The sequence below is a fragment of the Zootoca vivipara genome, chromosome 11, assembly GCF_965207765.1.
Source record: "Zootoca vivipara chromosome 11, rZooViv2.hap1.1, whole genome shotgun sequence".
Lineage (NCBI taxonomy): Eukaryota > Metazoa > Chordata > Lepidosauria > Squamata > Lacertidae > Zootoca > Zootoca vivipara.
In genome coordinates, this window is record NC_142594.1 from 37,190,497 (window position 1) to 37,205,929 (window position 15,433).

Genomic DNA, 15,433 nt, shown 5'->3' on the forward strand with positions numbered 1-15,433 from the left:
AAAGGGCAGGGCGGGGCCTCAGTCCAAGCGCGGAGCCCGGGAGCAGCGCGACGCAGCCGCTTTCGTCGCTCTGGGCTCCTCGGAGGCGACCATGGCTGCCGCTCGAGTCCTCGGGAGACTTCGCGCCTTGCAACCGGTCGTGCAGGCGCCGCCGCTGTTTCTGCGCGCTTCGCAGGGGGCAGCCCGGAGCGGCGTCTGCCTTGGCCCCCGAGCTGCGCACACCAACACCGGCGGTAGTTGCTCGGAGCTGGCTGGGCGGCAGAGGGGTGCGGGGGTGGGGGTTGCGTCTCCCTACGGGGCTTCCCGGCCTCACGGGGAGGGGGCGGGGGCGGTGCTCCTTCGGTTGCTGCTTAGTGGCAGCTCGAGGCGATTGGTCAGGTGCTCCGTATGCATGACTTAAGAGTTTATTTAATTATAGCAACAGTAAATTACCCGGGTTTATTCGTTAGGGAGACGAGTTGCAGTGCAAAGGAAGGACAACGTGTGCGTGTGCACAGAGCAAAACAAAGTGGGAATGGGTGATATCATCTTGAAGTGGTAGAATAGGCTATACTACCGTCTTTCCCACATTTTAAGACACCGTCTTATCACTTTTTTTCCTCAAAAAAACACTGGGTGGCTTATTTTCAGGGAATGTCTTACCGGTATTTTTATTACATCAGGAGCAGTGCCCCTCTTGCTCCCTGTCTCCCTGCGGGGCAGGACTCTTGACTGAAAGAAAATGACGGGCAACAGCCACCACCAAGCTCCATGAGAGGGAGTCTGAGGGAAGGGAGGTGTGTGCATCGCTGGCCCAGCCCTCTCTCCCCGGCCCTGGGATGTTCGTGAGGGAGGAAAGGAGCTCCTCCGAAGGGCTGCTCTCTCTCTCTCCCCTCCCAGGTGGGGACTCACTTAATAGCAATCTGCTACACTGGAGCTTCTTAAATTTAAACCAGTACAGTATAATGGAATCTATCTGTGTGATGCAGTCGTAGCAGTAGCCTATACTAAAGCAAATAAGGATCTCTACCAGCCAGCCAACTGCCCAAGACTTAAGAGCGAAAGTTCCAACAATGTAGCACTTTGTAGCACTGATAGCAAAGAGGCTACCGGCTGAGATACTGTACAAAACAAAGAAGCCAGCTGAGCAGCAATTAAGATGGTAAATGGTAGCAATTAAGTAGCAATTGAGCCAGCAGAAAGCGGGGTGAGATAATCTGCTGGTCCTAACAACCCGTCCGTGTTTCTCTTACCCACAAAATGTTAACTTTTGTGTAGGGTGTAGGGCAGTGTTTAGCAGCTCCTAAACAGCGAGAAGGGGAAAGTCCTTAATCCCCAAGGCAAGGACTGCGCCACCGGCAGCGATCCCGGTACCGGTACAAATCCTTAAAGGGGAAGCTCTACAGACAAGCAATGGAAAGAAAAAAGAATCCTCACTTTTTAAAAGGCTATTAAAAGGGGGAAAGGTGGGGGGAAGCGAGAGGTGGGCTGTGTGTGTGAGAGAGAGAGAGAGAGAGGCGGGGGGGGGGGAGAGAGACGCGCACACAGAGTCTCTCCCTAAAGGGGAAGGCAGCGTCTTCAATCGCCCCTCTTTTTTCCCTCGTGCTTTCATCTTCTCCCCACCGCAAATGCCACTTTTCTCCTCTTCACCAAGCAAGCAGAGCTCACACAGCCTAGCTAAAAAAAAATATTTTGGAATCCTTTTACAGGTATTTTAAAAAATGCTTACAGAAACAGGAGGGGGAATCACGAGGCTGCAGGAACGGCTCTACGGTGCATTTTTACAAGCTTTTAAAAGAAATACGTGTCTTTGGAGCGACAGTAAAATGGGGAGAGATTTTTATGGGGGAGAGTTGGCTGGCGGGAGGGGGGAAGGGTCTATCACTATGTCTTATTTTCGGGTTATGGCTTATATCGCGCAACTGCTTAGAAATCCTGCTATGTCTTATATTATGGCTACGACTTAAAAAGGGGGAAACACGGTACTTGAGGCTACAAGTCATACCAGTGTGATTTTAAAAACCACAGTTTTTAAACAAATTATAGGTATAAAATTAGCGCCACAGAGAGGCTAGCTGGTATATTAAAAAGGTAAAGGGACCCCTGACCATTAGGTCCAGTCGTGACCGACTCTGGGGCTGCGCGCTCATCTCGCACTATTGGCCGAGGGAGCCAGCGTATAGCTTCCGGGTCATGTGGCCAGCATGACAAAGCCGCTTCCGGCAAACCAGAGCAGCACATGGAAACGCCGTTTACCTTCCCGCTATAGCGGTTCCAATTTATCTACTTGCATTTTGACGTGCTTTCGAACTGCTAGGTTGGCAGGAGCTGGGACCAAGCAACGGGAGCTCACCCCGTCACAGGGATTCGAACCGCCGACCTTCTGATCAGCAAGCCCTAGGCTCAGTGGTTTAACCACAGCGCCACCTGGGTCCCTTGGTATATTACATTGGTGTATTAGAAGTTTTTGGTTCGTTTATTTACTTGCACAGATTATTATTATTCTTAAGTATGGGAGCACTCAGACCCAGTACTTCACTTGTCATTTGCAGCCCGGAGCAGTTCAAATCATCCCAGCATCTCATTCTGCTGCTTGTGTAGATCAAGCCTCTGTTTAGTCACACAATTGCATTGTTTCACTGATACAGTCCCTGGAATGGGCCTAGTTTTGTCCTTTCACATTCTGGGGGAGCCAGAATGGGCACCAGTTCCTGAATATTGGGATGTGGACCATGGAGTGACAAGTTCTGCTTGTTTTTGGTTGCCCATTAAATCACTTGGGCAAATAACTAGATTTCGGACTCATGTTTTCCATTTGCAAAATGAAGGCAACTGTAAAATACTTCATTGTGTTTTAATGAGGACAAGCAAGATGGTGTGTATATATATATATATATATATTTAAATAATGTTTTTAAATAGATTCCCCCCCCCTCATTTTCACTGTGCCAGTTCCAGGCTATCGTAGCTTAGGGGTCTGAGGATTTAACCCCTTTGGGGATCTGTTGGCCCTGAAACACTAGCCATCACTAGACAGTTTCCCATCCACCAGGGCTAAGCTGGATCCATCACACTGGATCTATTTCTAGCAGTGCAACACATCATCCTGGCAAGTTAGAATTGTGCTCTTAGCTTTGCCAAATGCTGCTGGTGTGCAACATGCCAGGCAGCTTAATATGCTTAACCCAGTCAGGCACAGTAGTCATTCTCTGCAACAAATGCAGGTCAGTTTGCGAGCTTTCAAGTAAAATTGTGTGCACCAGGAAGATGGAAAATGGTGGTTTAGAAGCAACCTGTGTGTTGCAGGATTGATGAGGCCTCTGGGAGATGGAAGAGCTGTCAGTTCGTCAAGGGTGATATGATGTTTATTTGAAACCACTTTCTTTACAAAGATTCCCCACCCCTTTAACTGTATGCAATATCTTTGTTATTGTTCTCAAGGCTCCATTAAACAACTCCTCCATGAATATAAGCCTTTGACCATTTCCTAGTAAATGCCACCGCTGTGGAATGACGCTTCTCTCTCAGCAGCTGTTCTAAGTGACTTGTATTTCAGCAACTTGTCAGCTGTAATTGCAGGCCTTCATGTATCGCCTTCTCTTGGCTCTGGATGTAATTACTGTTAGCCTTCTGGTGCAATCTGGCATATAGAAATTTGTTCTGCGCACAGTGGCTTATACCTGTTGGTTGCATTTCTTGTTCTTCCACCTTTCTAGATAAAGATGTGGGCTCTTTGACAAGATACGATGAGTCGAGTGTTACTACTGACTGGCAAAAGAAGTTGACTCCTGAGCAGTTTTATGCCACCAGGGAAAAAGGAACTGAACTGGTAAGCCAAGAGTTTGAATATACATTTTACCTGCTTGGAAACTATTACATGTAGACACACATTGCACAACTATTCCTTTTGGCTCTGTTCAGGATCTCAACCAGCAACCCCCAAGTAGAATCAATCTCAGGGTGGCTTGCATTAGGCAGCAGATGTAAACAGTGCTGCCTGCAAGCCCTGCTGCCACTTGAGCCAGTGGCAAACGGTGCCGCTTGGCTGCCTGGAGCAGCACCCCCTGGGGCGGGGCATCGCTCCACAGCACGCATGCGTCATGATGTCACGATGCACGTGCCAGGATGAACGGTGCATGCACAGTCTTTCCAGGCTGGCGCTGCTGCTCCCGCGGCAACCTTACAATCCGCCGAGCAAGCGGCAACAGCATGTGTAAGGTTGCCCCGTCCGTGCTGCTTTTTGCACGCGGCAGCCTTACAAGTTGCTACTCGTAAGGTTGCCACGGGAGCAGCAGCGTCAGCCCAGATGGACTGCACATGTCTGCACATACGCAGTCCATCCGGGTTGGCGCTGCTGCTCTGCTCGGCCGGCGTGCTCTGCTTCTGCCCAAGCAGGAAGAAGGAGAGCACACTATGGAGTGGGTTGCCAGGCGCCACCGGTGCCAGCAAACCACAAGCAAGCCGCGGAGCGAGGTTTTTTTAAAAAGCCTCGCTCTGCAGCTTGCTCGCGGTTTGCCAGCGCTGCCACTCCCCGACAACCTGCTCCGTAGCCGCTGACGTCCCTCTCTGGCCCGCCCCTCGCTTCTGCCCGAGCAGGAAGAAGCAGAGCGCGCTACAGAGTAGGTTGCCGGCACAACATCGGGCTGTCTCCGCGATGGCGGTCGCGCCGCGGCGGCCGTCATTGGTGGAGGGTGGGGAGGGGCCAGGGTTGCTGCCCCCTGCCAGAGTGCTGCCTGGGGCGCCCCGCCCCCATCGCCCCTCCCTTGCTACGCGCCTGACCTGGGCACTCCTAATTGCATTGGCAGTGCTAGGGCTTTACCTCTCCTGCACTTGATGTCCCAGGACATCAGATGAGTGACAGGTGGGCATGGCTGGCCGAAAACAGCCATGCAAGTCAAATTTGCCAGCCTGGCAGGCCTAATTTTTTCCTGCAGGCTGAAATTTCCCCACTTCATAATAGATAAAATAGATAGACCTCTTCTTCTTACATGACGAATTCCGTTTTTAAAGGCATCATCACAAATTGTGGCAGGATGACCACATACTTGAACCTGTTAAGATTCTGATCCTTAGTTTGGTTACCCCCAGGAGAGTAAAAGGTGGGAATGAAACTTCTCAGGGTGACAAAGAGACATGCAGGTTGAATATCCATGTTACACTGGGAATTCCCTCATATGAGCCTGCTTGATGTTTGGTTTTTCAAGCTGACTTGGGTTGGAGGTGGGTGGGAAAGATGGCTAAGAACTAAAATATTAACAATGCATATTTGAAGCCTTTTAGTGGAATCCATCTGACTAACACAGAGCCTGGGATGTACCACTGCCTATGCTGCAATGCTGCGCTGTTCAGGTAGGAGTCTAATTGCAATATACTTTAGTTTTTTTCAAATTTACATGTGTATATCTGTCTGACTCAGGTACATAATGCTTTCCCTTCATGACAAACTAGTGAGGGTACGTTAGGCTGAGAGAGAGCAACTGGGCCAAAGTCACCTATTGAACTTCACGGCTGGATTTGAACCTGTGCTGCCCAGCTCTAAGGGTGCATCTACATGCAGCAGTGAGGAGACCATGATTCAGATCAGGGCTGCAACACTGGAGGAGGACATTTCCCCACTGCAGAATATTACCAGTTAAAATTCCCCCAACACTGCTATTTGTCCATTCAGGGAGAGAGCCTTTTCAGTCATCTCCCCACTTACAGAATACTTTTCCCCATGGGGCTCACCTGACACTAGCATTAATATATTTTAGTGCCAGGTTAAAACATTCCTATACTGCCAGGCATTTGACTTTGTATATTATTAGCGGATTAAGTTTTAGTTCAACATCTGTTGATTGGTTTTTGTGTCAGTGTTGACTAAGCACCTTTTTTTTGGTCTGGTGAGTAGTTTTATTATTTATTTTACCGTTTACATTGTTGTATCATTGTCTAATTCTTTTATACGTTTGTACGTTCTTTGTAAGATCCTTGAGATTATTTTTATAGAAAGCTGATTAAAATTTAGTAAATAATAATAATAATCGTACTGTGATCTATGTAGGATAAGACCCTGGAAACTGTCTCAAACAATGATAGCTAAAGTGGTACTCTCCAAATGCCTTGGACTCTACTGCCAAACAGTCCCTACCAGCAAAGGCAATAGTCATGGATGATGGAAGTTGTAGTCCACAACATCTGGACAGCCCCAGGTTGGCTCCTTCTAGTCTGGAACCTTTAACTAGTACAGAACTCTCCCTTTTGACTGCAGGGAGCAGCATAAAGCACAATAGACTGCTATCTCCCATCGGCTCTGACTGCTTAGGTGTTTGAGCGCCTGGTCTGAGCTGCTGGATATTATTACCTGTTCTCACAACCTGCTGCAAGTAGAAATAAGACCCACATTCAGATTATTGGAAGGAGTCTCCTCCCTAGCTGTATTGTGTTTACTGCTGAACTGTGGGCAAAAGCAAGAGCTGCCCCTTGAGAAGCATCCTAATCTCTGAGCATGCCAAGTGTTTCTGCAGGGTATGTAGGTTACTGCTTTCTCCTGTGAAGAATTCACTAAGGATTAGGAATACATGGAACATAAGCCTCAGGTTTTATAGATAGCAAATCACAGGATTGAAATGGAACATCAAACCTCAGTCCAGTCATAAAAAGGGCCATACTTCTTAAAATCATCTCAACTACATTTGGGACAACTAAAACGCAGATCAAAGTAAATAACATATGTTGAAGGAATGGTGTATTAAGGGCTAATCTAACACACATGTTTGGGGAATGTCCATTCATCCACAAATGCTCTGGTGAACTACTTCAAAGAACAAATAGAATTTTGAGCAGCAGCATTTTGGTGGCTACTAACATGTTTCTAGCAGACTAAGCAGCGTACTTATGAATAAAACGCACAGGGACAGTTGTGGCGGGGAGCTATTTTAATAGAGCAGAAAATTGGCAAGGTTGTTGGGGTTGGGTTTTTTTTTTTTACAGTGAGAAAATGTAGACCTGATGTAGAAGACACAGTGAACAAGGCAATTTTAAACACCTGTTTGAAAAGCCATAGTTAATGGAGAGAGTACAATTGCACTGGTCCCAATCCAGTGGTAGTTCTCATGCAGCAATGAGCTGTTCCCACTGCTTTACATAAGAAGAGCCTGCTGGATCAGGCCAGTGGCCCATCTAGTCCTGCAACCTGTTCTCATAGCAGCCGACATGCAGAACACCCACAAGCAGGATCTGAGCGCAGCAACACTCTCCCCTCCTGCAGTTTCCAACAACTGGCATTCAGAAACATTACTGCTCCTGACTTCCTTTGCATAAGAAATCTCTGCTCTTGTGCACAGGCCCTGTTTAACCCTTAAATTGCACACTGAATGATCCCTGCTGTTGCACTTTCAGTAGTTCAAAGTGGATCTCTGACAGACTTGTGAGCTTCTCTCCCCTGCATTTTACATTGTAAGATGGAAAAACGGCAAGGAGTCCCTCTTGTGGCACTTTCAAAGACTAACACATTTACTGTGGCATAGGGTATGGGTTTTTTTGGACCAGGTCCGCCTTTCTTAGAAGATTTGTTTTTATATGCTTTTTACTGTTGTTTTATTGGTTTTAGGTTCTGCTTTAGTTGTAATGGCATTGTCTGTTTTCATATTATACACTACAGTGGTACCTCGGGACAGGTTAGGAACTTAATTCGTTCTGGAGGTCCGTTCTTAACCTGAAACTGTTCTTAACCTGAGGTACCACTTTAGCTAATAGGGCCTCCCGCTGCCACCGTACAATTTCTGTTCTCATCCTGAGGCAAAGTTCTTAACCCGAGGTACTATTTCTGGGTTAGCAGTGTCTGTAACCTGAAGTGTCTGTAACCTGAAGCATCTGTAACCCGAGATACCACTGTATTTATACATTTTTAAAATAGTAAGAAGTTTATAAATGTTTTTCAATAACTGAAGATGGAGAAAGAGACACTTTTCACGTGAATGTCTACTTTCTCTGATTTTCTTTCTTTGGTTTTAGAACAGTGCTGATTTTGCCTGGTTTCTACACCTTCGTTCAGGAGTTTGCAAGTGTGGCTGGACTAGGCATATCAGACATTTTTACAAAGTTCCTACTTAATCAGGGTACACCAAAAATGTATTTGTCTGATTGAAACAGGATGCAATTTCCCACCTGAATGTTTCTTGATAGATCCGTATTTCTGAAAGTATGAATACAAAAAGTTTTTATTTTGATAAACCACGGTTGCTAAAAATGTAAACATCTATGTTTAATTGGAAGACATAGACATGTTTTGTTTGTTTCTTTGAACTTTTCATGTGTTCTGTTCCTTAAAGGCATATCTGGGCAACAGCATGAATATCCTTGTGTAAGTCTTACTGAGCTCAGTGGTGCTTATTCCTATGCAAGTGGGTACAGGATTGGAGCCTCAGAAACTTTGGACACAGTCCAGTCAAAGCTGCACAGGCTTAAGGCTATAGTGCTAAACTCACTCACTAACAAATACATCCAATAGAAATCTTTTGTACTTACTTATGAGTTACTATGCTTAGTTCATGCTGTGGTTCACTGGTTTTAATGGAGAAATCAAGCATAGGGTTAAAGTCCTCACTGAAATCAATGGGCTTCAGAAGTCCTTAGGTTTTGGTTGAATTCCTCTCCCTCCTTCATCTATTTTATTTAAAAAAAACCATGGGCTATAAATAATCCTGGGACTCAACTAGACTGGTAAAGAAAAGGTGATTTATATGTGATATAACATTGTACCACCAGATGACGATGTGGAGTCCCGTTTTTCTCTACCTGTTTTCCCTTGTCTAAATTTACAACGATTTAAACAGAAACACTTCTTTGATGTGTCTAAATCCAGCCCTGATTATTTCCAAACCGAACATCCATCTATTTAAAAGCTAAACTTCATCTTTTTAGCTTTCAATTGAAGGATATTCACGTGTGATACAAGATTGCCTTTTTAATAATGCAGTTACGGTTGTCAGCATTTTCATCCACCTGCCCACCCCCTTAATATTCTTAAGAGGGTCTCTTCTCCAGTCTTCAGAGAGTAGCTGGAAGTGGGGAGGCAGAAAAAGGTCCTCCTTTCCTTCCACTCTGCAGTTTTAATCTGAAATCTTAGGCACAGTACTGGGCCAAGCTCAGAAACTGCTCGCGCTAATGAAATTCCCTGTCACAAAATACGCTTAGAACAATGGGAGTTTTGAACACTGCTACTGCCGTCTTTGGGGTGGGGAGAAAAGAACAAGATAAAAAGGCTGTGCTACTTTCTTGCTTATAGGTGAGAGATAAATTTAGTGATAGATTCCCTTCATCTATCTATCTATCACCTATCTATCTATCTATCTATCTATCTATCTATCTATCTATCTATCTATATCATCCTGTGTGTGTGCGCGTGCGTGCGAGCGTGCATGTGTGTATGTGCACCCCAAGCCTTCATTAATATGCAACTTTGCTGTCCTTTATAGCTCAGAAACAAAATATGATTCTGGCACAGGGTGGCCATCCTTTTCAGAAGCATATGGGACGCGTGGCACAGATGAAAGCAATACTAATATATTGAGACGTCCTGATAATTCACTAGGAACAAGCAGCACGGAAGTCATCTGCAAACAGGTACACCTCCCTTAAAGAAAGCATATAAAGTTCCTGAAATGCAAGTCTGTTATTCTATATGTGTCACAAAAAGCGAAGTGTAGCCGCATTAATACAACTAAATACACTTTCACGAATCATGAAATTAGCCCCAGGTAGTGGACCTAATGTATGAACTTCTGGGGCAAATCTAAAAAGGTAAAGGACCCCTGACAGATAAGTCCAGTCGCAGGTGACTCTGCGGTTGCGGCACTCATCTCGCTTTACAGGCCAAGGGAGCTGGCATTTGTCCACAGACAGCTTTCCGGGTCATGACTAAGCCGCTTCTGGCGCAATGGAACACCGAAACCAGAGCAGCGCACGGAAACGCCGTTTACCTTCCCACCAGAGTGGTACCTATTTATCTACATGCACTTTTTTTTGGCATGCTTTCGAACTGCTAGGTGGGTAGGAGCTGGGACCGAGCAACGGGAGCTCGCCCTGTCGCGGGGATTCAAACCGCCAACCTTCTGATTGGCAAGCCCAAGAAACTCAGTGGTTTAGACCACTACAACACAATAAGATAAGATAAGATATCTTTATTGTCATTGTCCCCTTGCAGGAACAACGAAATTACTCGGTTGCTACATCCACTCAGAAAAAGCATTCCGCATAATCCAAAATTACAAAACCTAATTAAAAACAGTAAATATAATACAAAATAACAAGTAAAATAAGATGACTTCAAAGTCCAGACTTTCCATTTAAGGCCAAAATCACTCTAGAGAAGAAACTGTTCCTGAGACGGCTCGTTCTTGCCTGCATTGTTGTATATCTCCGTCCCGATGGCAGGAGCTCAAAGAAATGGTGACCAGGGTGCATTGGATCTCTTGATATGTCTAGTGCTTTTCTATGGCACCTGGTGGTGTAGACTTGTTCTAAGGTGGAGAGTGAGCAGCCAATAATGCTCTCTGCTGTTTTAATAATTCTGCACAGCCCTGCTCTATCCTGAGAAGTACAGCTTCCGTACCACACACATAAACTATACATGAGCACGCTCTGTATGGCACAGTGATAGAAGGCAAGCAGCAGCTTTTGTGGAAGATGGTTTTTCCTTAAAATTCTCAAAAAATACAGTCTCTGTTGCGCCTTCTTCACAAGCCCCCTTGTATGAACACTCCAGGACAGATCCTCCTGTAACTCAATGCCTAGAAATCTAAACGTTGTTACCCTCTCCACACAAATTCCGTCAATCAAAAGTGGCTGGACCTTGTTCCTCTACACAACATTAGTGGTCTCATTGAACTGAGTAGGACTTACTTCTGAGTTGACATGCATAGGATTGTGCCGCACTCTGGTGCACATTTCCAATGGGAATAAGCCCAATTAAATACAAGAATATTTACCTCTGAGTAAATATGCAAAAGAGGGACCCAGGTGGCGCTGTGGTTAAACCACTGAGCCTAGGGCTTGCTGATCAGAAGGTCAGCGGTTCGAATCCCTGTGACGGGGTGAGTTTTCGTTGCTTGGTCCCAGCTCCTGCCAACCTAGCAGTTCAAAAGCACGTCAAAATGCAAGTAGATAAATAGGAACCGCTACAGCGGGAAGGTAAACGGCGTTTCCGTGTGCTGCTCTGGTTTGCCAGAAGCAGCTTTGTCATGCTGGCCACATGACCTGGAAGCTATATGCTGGCTCCCTCGGCCAATAATGCAAGATGAGCGCGCAACCCCAGAGTCGGTTACGACTGGACCTAATGGTCAGGGGTCCCTTTACCTTTAAATATGCAAAGGATCAGGCTGCACATGTGAGACAGTTGTATGATGAGTGGATGGGAAAGCTGACCTTACAAAAGTTGAAGGAAAATTTATAGATCTGCCCTTTGGGTGATTATACTCATAGAATCTGCATCAGAAGTCCCAGTGGATTTCCTGACTGACTTACAAATTTAACAATGGTACTGTATTCTGATTGGAATGAGGGCATTTCCCCTCCCCTCCCCCAATATTATCAACTGATTTTAAAGTGGTGTTCTCAGTAAGAATGTTTTTTTTGCACAGAAAACCATCTTATTAGCACTAAGGTATCTTTTCCACAGAAAGCTTACCCAGGAGAGGCCACACTTTACACCTGGGGCATTTACATGCATGCAAACACAAGCACACTAAAATGAGTGGGCTTTGGAAGTTGGCTCTAAATACAGAAGGTATTGCTTATATGGCAGTTGCAGACTTAATTGGCCCCTTTGGCTATGAAATCAGACTATTTAATTTATGTAGATACGCTTTAATTTAAGGAACTGGAACTGCAACTAAGTCTGTTATTCTCTTGCAGTGCGATGCCCATCTGGGCCATGTGTTCGACGATGGTCCCGAGCCATCTGGGCAGAGGTTCTGCATCAACAGTGTTGCATTAACATTTAAACCAAGCTCCAAGCAGTGAGACTTTCCTCTTTATAACCTGTGCATTTGATACCACTTTGATGCTCAGATCTCCTTTGCCGCAGAGGGCCACTTTGAAAATGTATCAGGAGCCAGGTGCCTGTGCCTATTTTGTGTATACATAGTGATGGTAATTAATGAAAATGCATGTGGAAGGACGCCAAACCACTGATGTGAGATGTGCTGCTCTTATTCTGTGATGGAATAGACTCATCTAAGGTGGCCAGGCTAGTCTGGAGACCTGTGTGCACTGCTTATGTGGATGCAGAGCTCTTCTGCATGTAGGCAGTTCCATTAAATCCAGCACAGACAGCATATCTATACATACAAATTTAATTTACATGCTGCATTTTTTATTTAAAAAATAGTTGATTTCCTAGTTGTTAATAAGTGAAGCAATCAATTACAGTGGAACCTCGGTTCTTGAACCTCTCCGTTCCTGAATGTTTCAGCTCCCAAACGTCAAAAACCCAGAATGTTCCAGTTTTTGAACATTCCTTGGAACCCGAACATCTGATATGGCTTCCGATCTGCAAAAAGCTAGCTGTCAGCCAACTGGAAGCCACACCTCAGAATTCGAACGTTTCAGAAAGCGAGCGTCCTTCCAGAATGGATTACATTCAATTTCCGAGGTTCCACTGTACATGCAGATCACATGCACCAATTTATAAAAAGGAAATACAGGAGCCTTGTACGTGCCTCTTGAGTATAATGTAAATTAAATTATAAAATAATTTTAAAATGAGTGCTCATTGTTGGAGAGAAAGGCCACATTTTGTGTTACATTGGCGCAACCGACTCACTATGCCATTTCCAAGACAAGGATTTGCTAAAGAGGACTCCCAAGACATCTGAAGGAGTGAGTTTGCTCTCTACTTCATGTTGGTGCAAACTCCATTTATTTCTAGAGCTGCGTTTTCCAAAAACAATTATTTTAGTAGTTTACTATGAGGCTTTCCTGTTTACAGCACAAACCAAAAGCCACAAGTAGATTTTTAAGACCCAGATGGGAAAGCATAAGTAGCACTATGTCGTCTGCATATATCAGACAACACACCTTCCTGATTCTAATTGCTGGAGTGAGGAACCACATCATTAATGTGAAAATTAAAAAGCGTAGGGGCCAAAATCATGAGATGAATTTAGAAAGCATGATATTTGAAACCAACGAAGCTGTGGCACTATTAGCACCTGCCTTCTGACGACTTCACCTTAGGAAAATTCAAATTAAAGGCTACAAGCCACTTCTCCCGCTGTTTCGTTGTTCTGCCGAATGCTGGGGACTTTCTGAAAAATATAAATGTAAATGTTGATATAAAACAGCAGTTCCCCATCTGGCATATTCTGCTGCTGCACCTTTTGTTTGTAGATCTCTGGTAATTTTGGGAGCAGTTTTTATTTCCTACTAGTCTGCATTTTAGATTTTATTAATGGGGGTTGGGATGCATTGCAATTCATAAAATAGTGTGTGATCATTACTTTTTTTTATTTATAAAATTATTCCCTTCTCCCTCAAAAGAAATAATGCAAAACATGAAAGGAGTGTTTACTGCTTCCTGTTGTAAATGCTGGAATAAAATGTTTTGTTCACGATGGTTTTAATTCATTGTTGATGCGAGTCACTTATTAAAAGACAACATAAGGAGGATCAGATGTGGTGCAGTGTGTAGGCAAGTGAGTCAACATAACCACCACCACCCCTACTTCCCTGTCTTTTCTTCAAGCACCAGGATTTTGCTTCCTGGAGGGCAGCACCAATAGAATATACGGCAATGGAATTTTGCAGAATTTGGGCCTTCAGCTTAATCTTAGGAGGTGCTGCTCTCATAAGATCCTGACATTGGCATGGAAGAGTTCATTTGCGCTTAGGCTTGAATCTTTGGTTGCCATGAGCCTCTTGAGGCGATGCAGCTTTAGAAACAGCACCAGTCTCAGGATTTTGTAGGTTGCCGGGGAATAAATAAGACATGACATCAAAAGGAATACTGCAGAGCTGAATGAGGTTCTGAAAAGGGAAATCAAAATGATTTAAGGGGTTGGAACAAGGCCTTATGGGAAAGGTTACTACGTTTCAAGCTTTTTAATTTAGAAAAATGGGTAAGTAAGGAAAGATGCGATAGCAGTGTATAGAATTGTGCATAGAGAAAGTGGCTAGGAAGAAGCTTTTCTCATGAGTACCAGAACTCCAGACCATCCAAGGAAGCTGGAAGCTGGAAGATTAGGACAGACAAAAGAATGTATTTCTTCACACATTGCATTATTTAAACCAATGGTTCCCAACAGGTGGTCCGGGGACCCCCAGGGGTCCGCGAGCTATGCCAGCGGGGTCCTCAAGATGCTATTAGAATAAAAAAATATATTAAATATATTTCGTATGATAACAGATTTTTTGTTTTGGCCGCTTCCTGCATGAGCAGAGTCTAGCGCAAAACTAGAATTAGATAGAGGCAGTAGTTCTGCTGTATGTCGTTAGGTGGCGCTTTACAAACACTACTGTTTTGCAAAGAGGCAGCGCGCGCATTCTACTAACGCTCACCTCCCCAAGATGCTTTGCGCGCGTCGGCTTCATTTGTGCGCTACTGCGCAGGTACCCTGTCTTCTCTATTCCCCTTCCTCCTCCCTGGCACGCGCTGCCTCTTTACAAAACAGTAGTGTTTGTAAACAAAGCGTTGTTTTTCGCGGAAGCTACAGTTCGCGTAGTTAAAAATGGACCGTTGGTTAAAAAGTGGTTCATCTCATTAAGAACTGAAAATTAAAACTAACTGTATACTGATGGAGTACTCTGTTGTAACTGTAAAAAACGTATAAATATAAAATATAAAAAGACTCTTAATTTGGCTCTCACTTTTTAATTTTAGGATTAGGAATTAATGGGGGTCCTTGTCACAATAGCGGCTCAATGAGGGGTCCTCGAGAAAATTTTGTTGGGAACCCCTGGTTTAAACCAAGGGATTTGCTGCCACAAAAGGTAGTGAGGGCCACTAACTTGGATGGCTTTAAAAGAGGATCAGACAAATTCATGGTCAGCCAGCGGCCTGTTGGGAACCCACAGGCAGAACCTGGTGCTGTAGCTCTCTCCCCACTTGTTCCCAGCGCTGGTGTTTAGAGGCTTACTGTCTATGAATGTAGAGGAGGTAAAACAAAGCCATTGTGGCTGCAAACTGTTGATAAGCTGCATCAGCCTATTTTTTTGGAGAGAGAGAATCTTTCTCTCACACCCACCCACACCTACACCCCACTTTGTGTAACATCCTTGATGAAAAGTTCTGGAGAAGCTGAAAACTTGTCACACTATTTATTTATTACATTTATATGCCGCCTTTGTCTTCCAATAATCTCAAGGTAGTATACATGGTTCTCCTTGCCATTTCATCCTCCCAACAACCCTGTGAAGTTCGGTTGGGCTGGTCCAACACTAACCATTACACCACACTGGCTCTCAGTGTGACAAT

At 44.8% G+C, this 15,433-nt stretch overlaps 1 protein-coding gene across 2 annotated transcripts; it reads left to right on the top strand.

Annotated features, from left to right (window-relative positions):
* Window positions 1-91: 91 nt before the first annotated feature.
* On the top strand, window positions 92-13,583 carry MSRB2 (methionine sulfoxide reductase B2). Of its 2 annotated transcripts, none has more exons than XM_035129623.3 (5): window positions 92-233; window positions 3,696-3,808; window positions 5,252-5,328; window positions 9,438-9,585; window positions 11,875-13,583. In XM_035129623.3, the coding sequence occupies exons 1-5, from the start codon at window positions 92-94 to the stop codon at window positions 11,980-11,982; spliced, it is 588 nt and encodes a 195-aa protein (XP_034985514.1). In that variant the 3' UTR covers window positions 11,983-13,583. The 2 variants fall into 2 exon arrangements, with proteins under 2 accessions (XP_034985514.1, XP_088510302.1); XM_088654176.1 differs by lacking the exon at window positions 11,875-13,583 and adding an exon at window positions 7,975-8,078 and having other exon boundaries at window positions 9,438-9,577.
* Window positions 13,584-15,433: the final 1,850 nt, after the last annotated feature.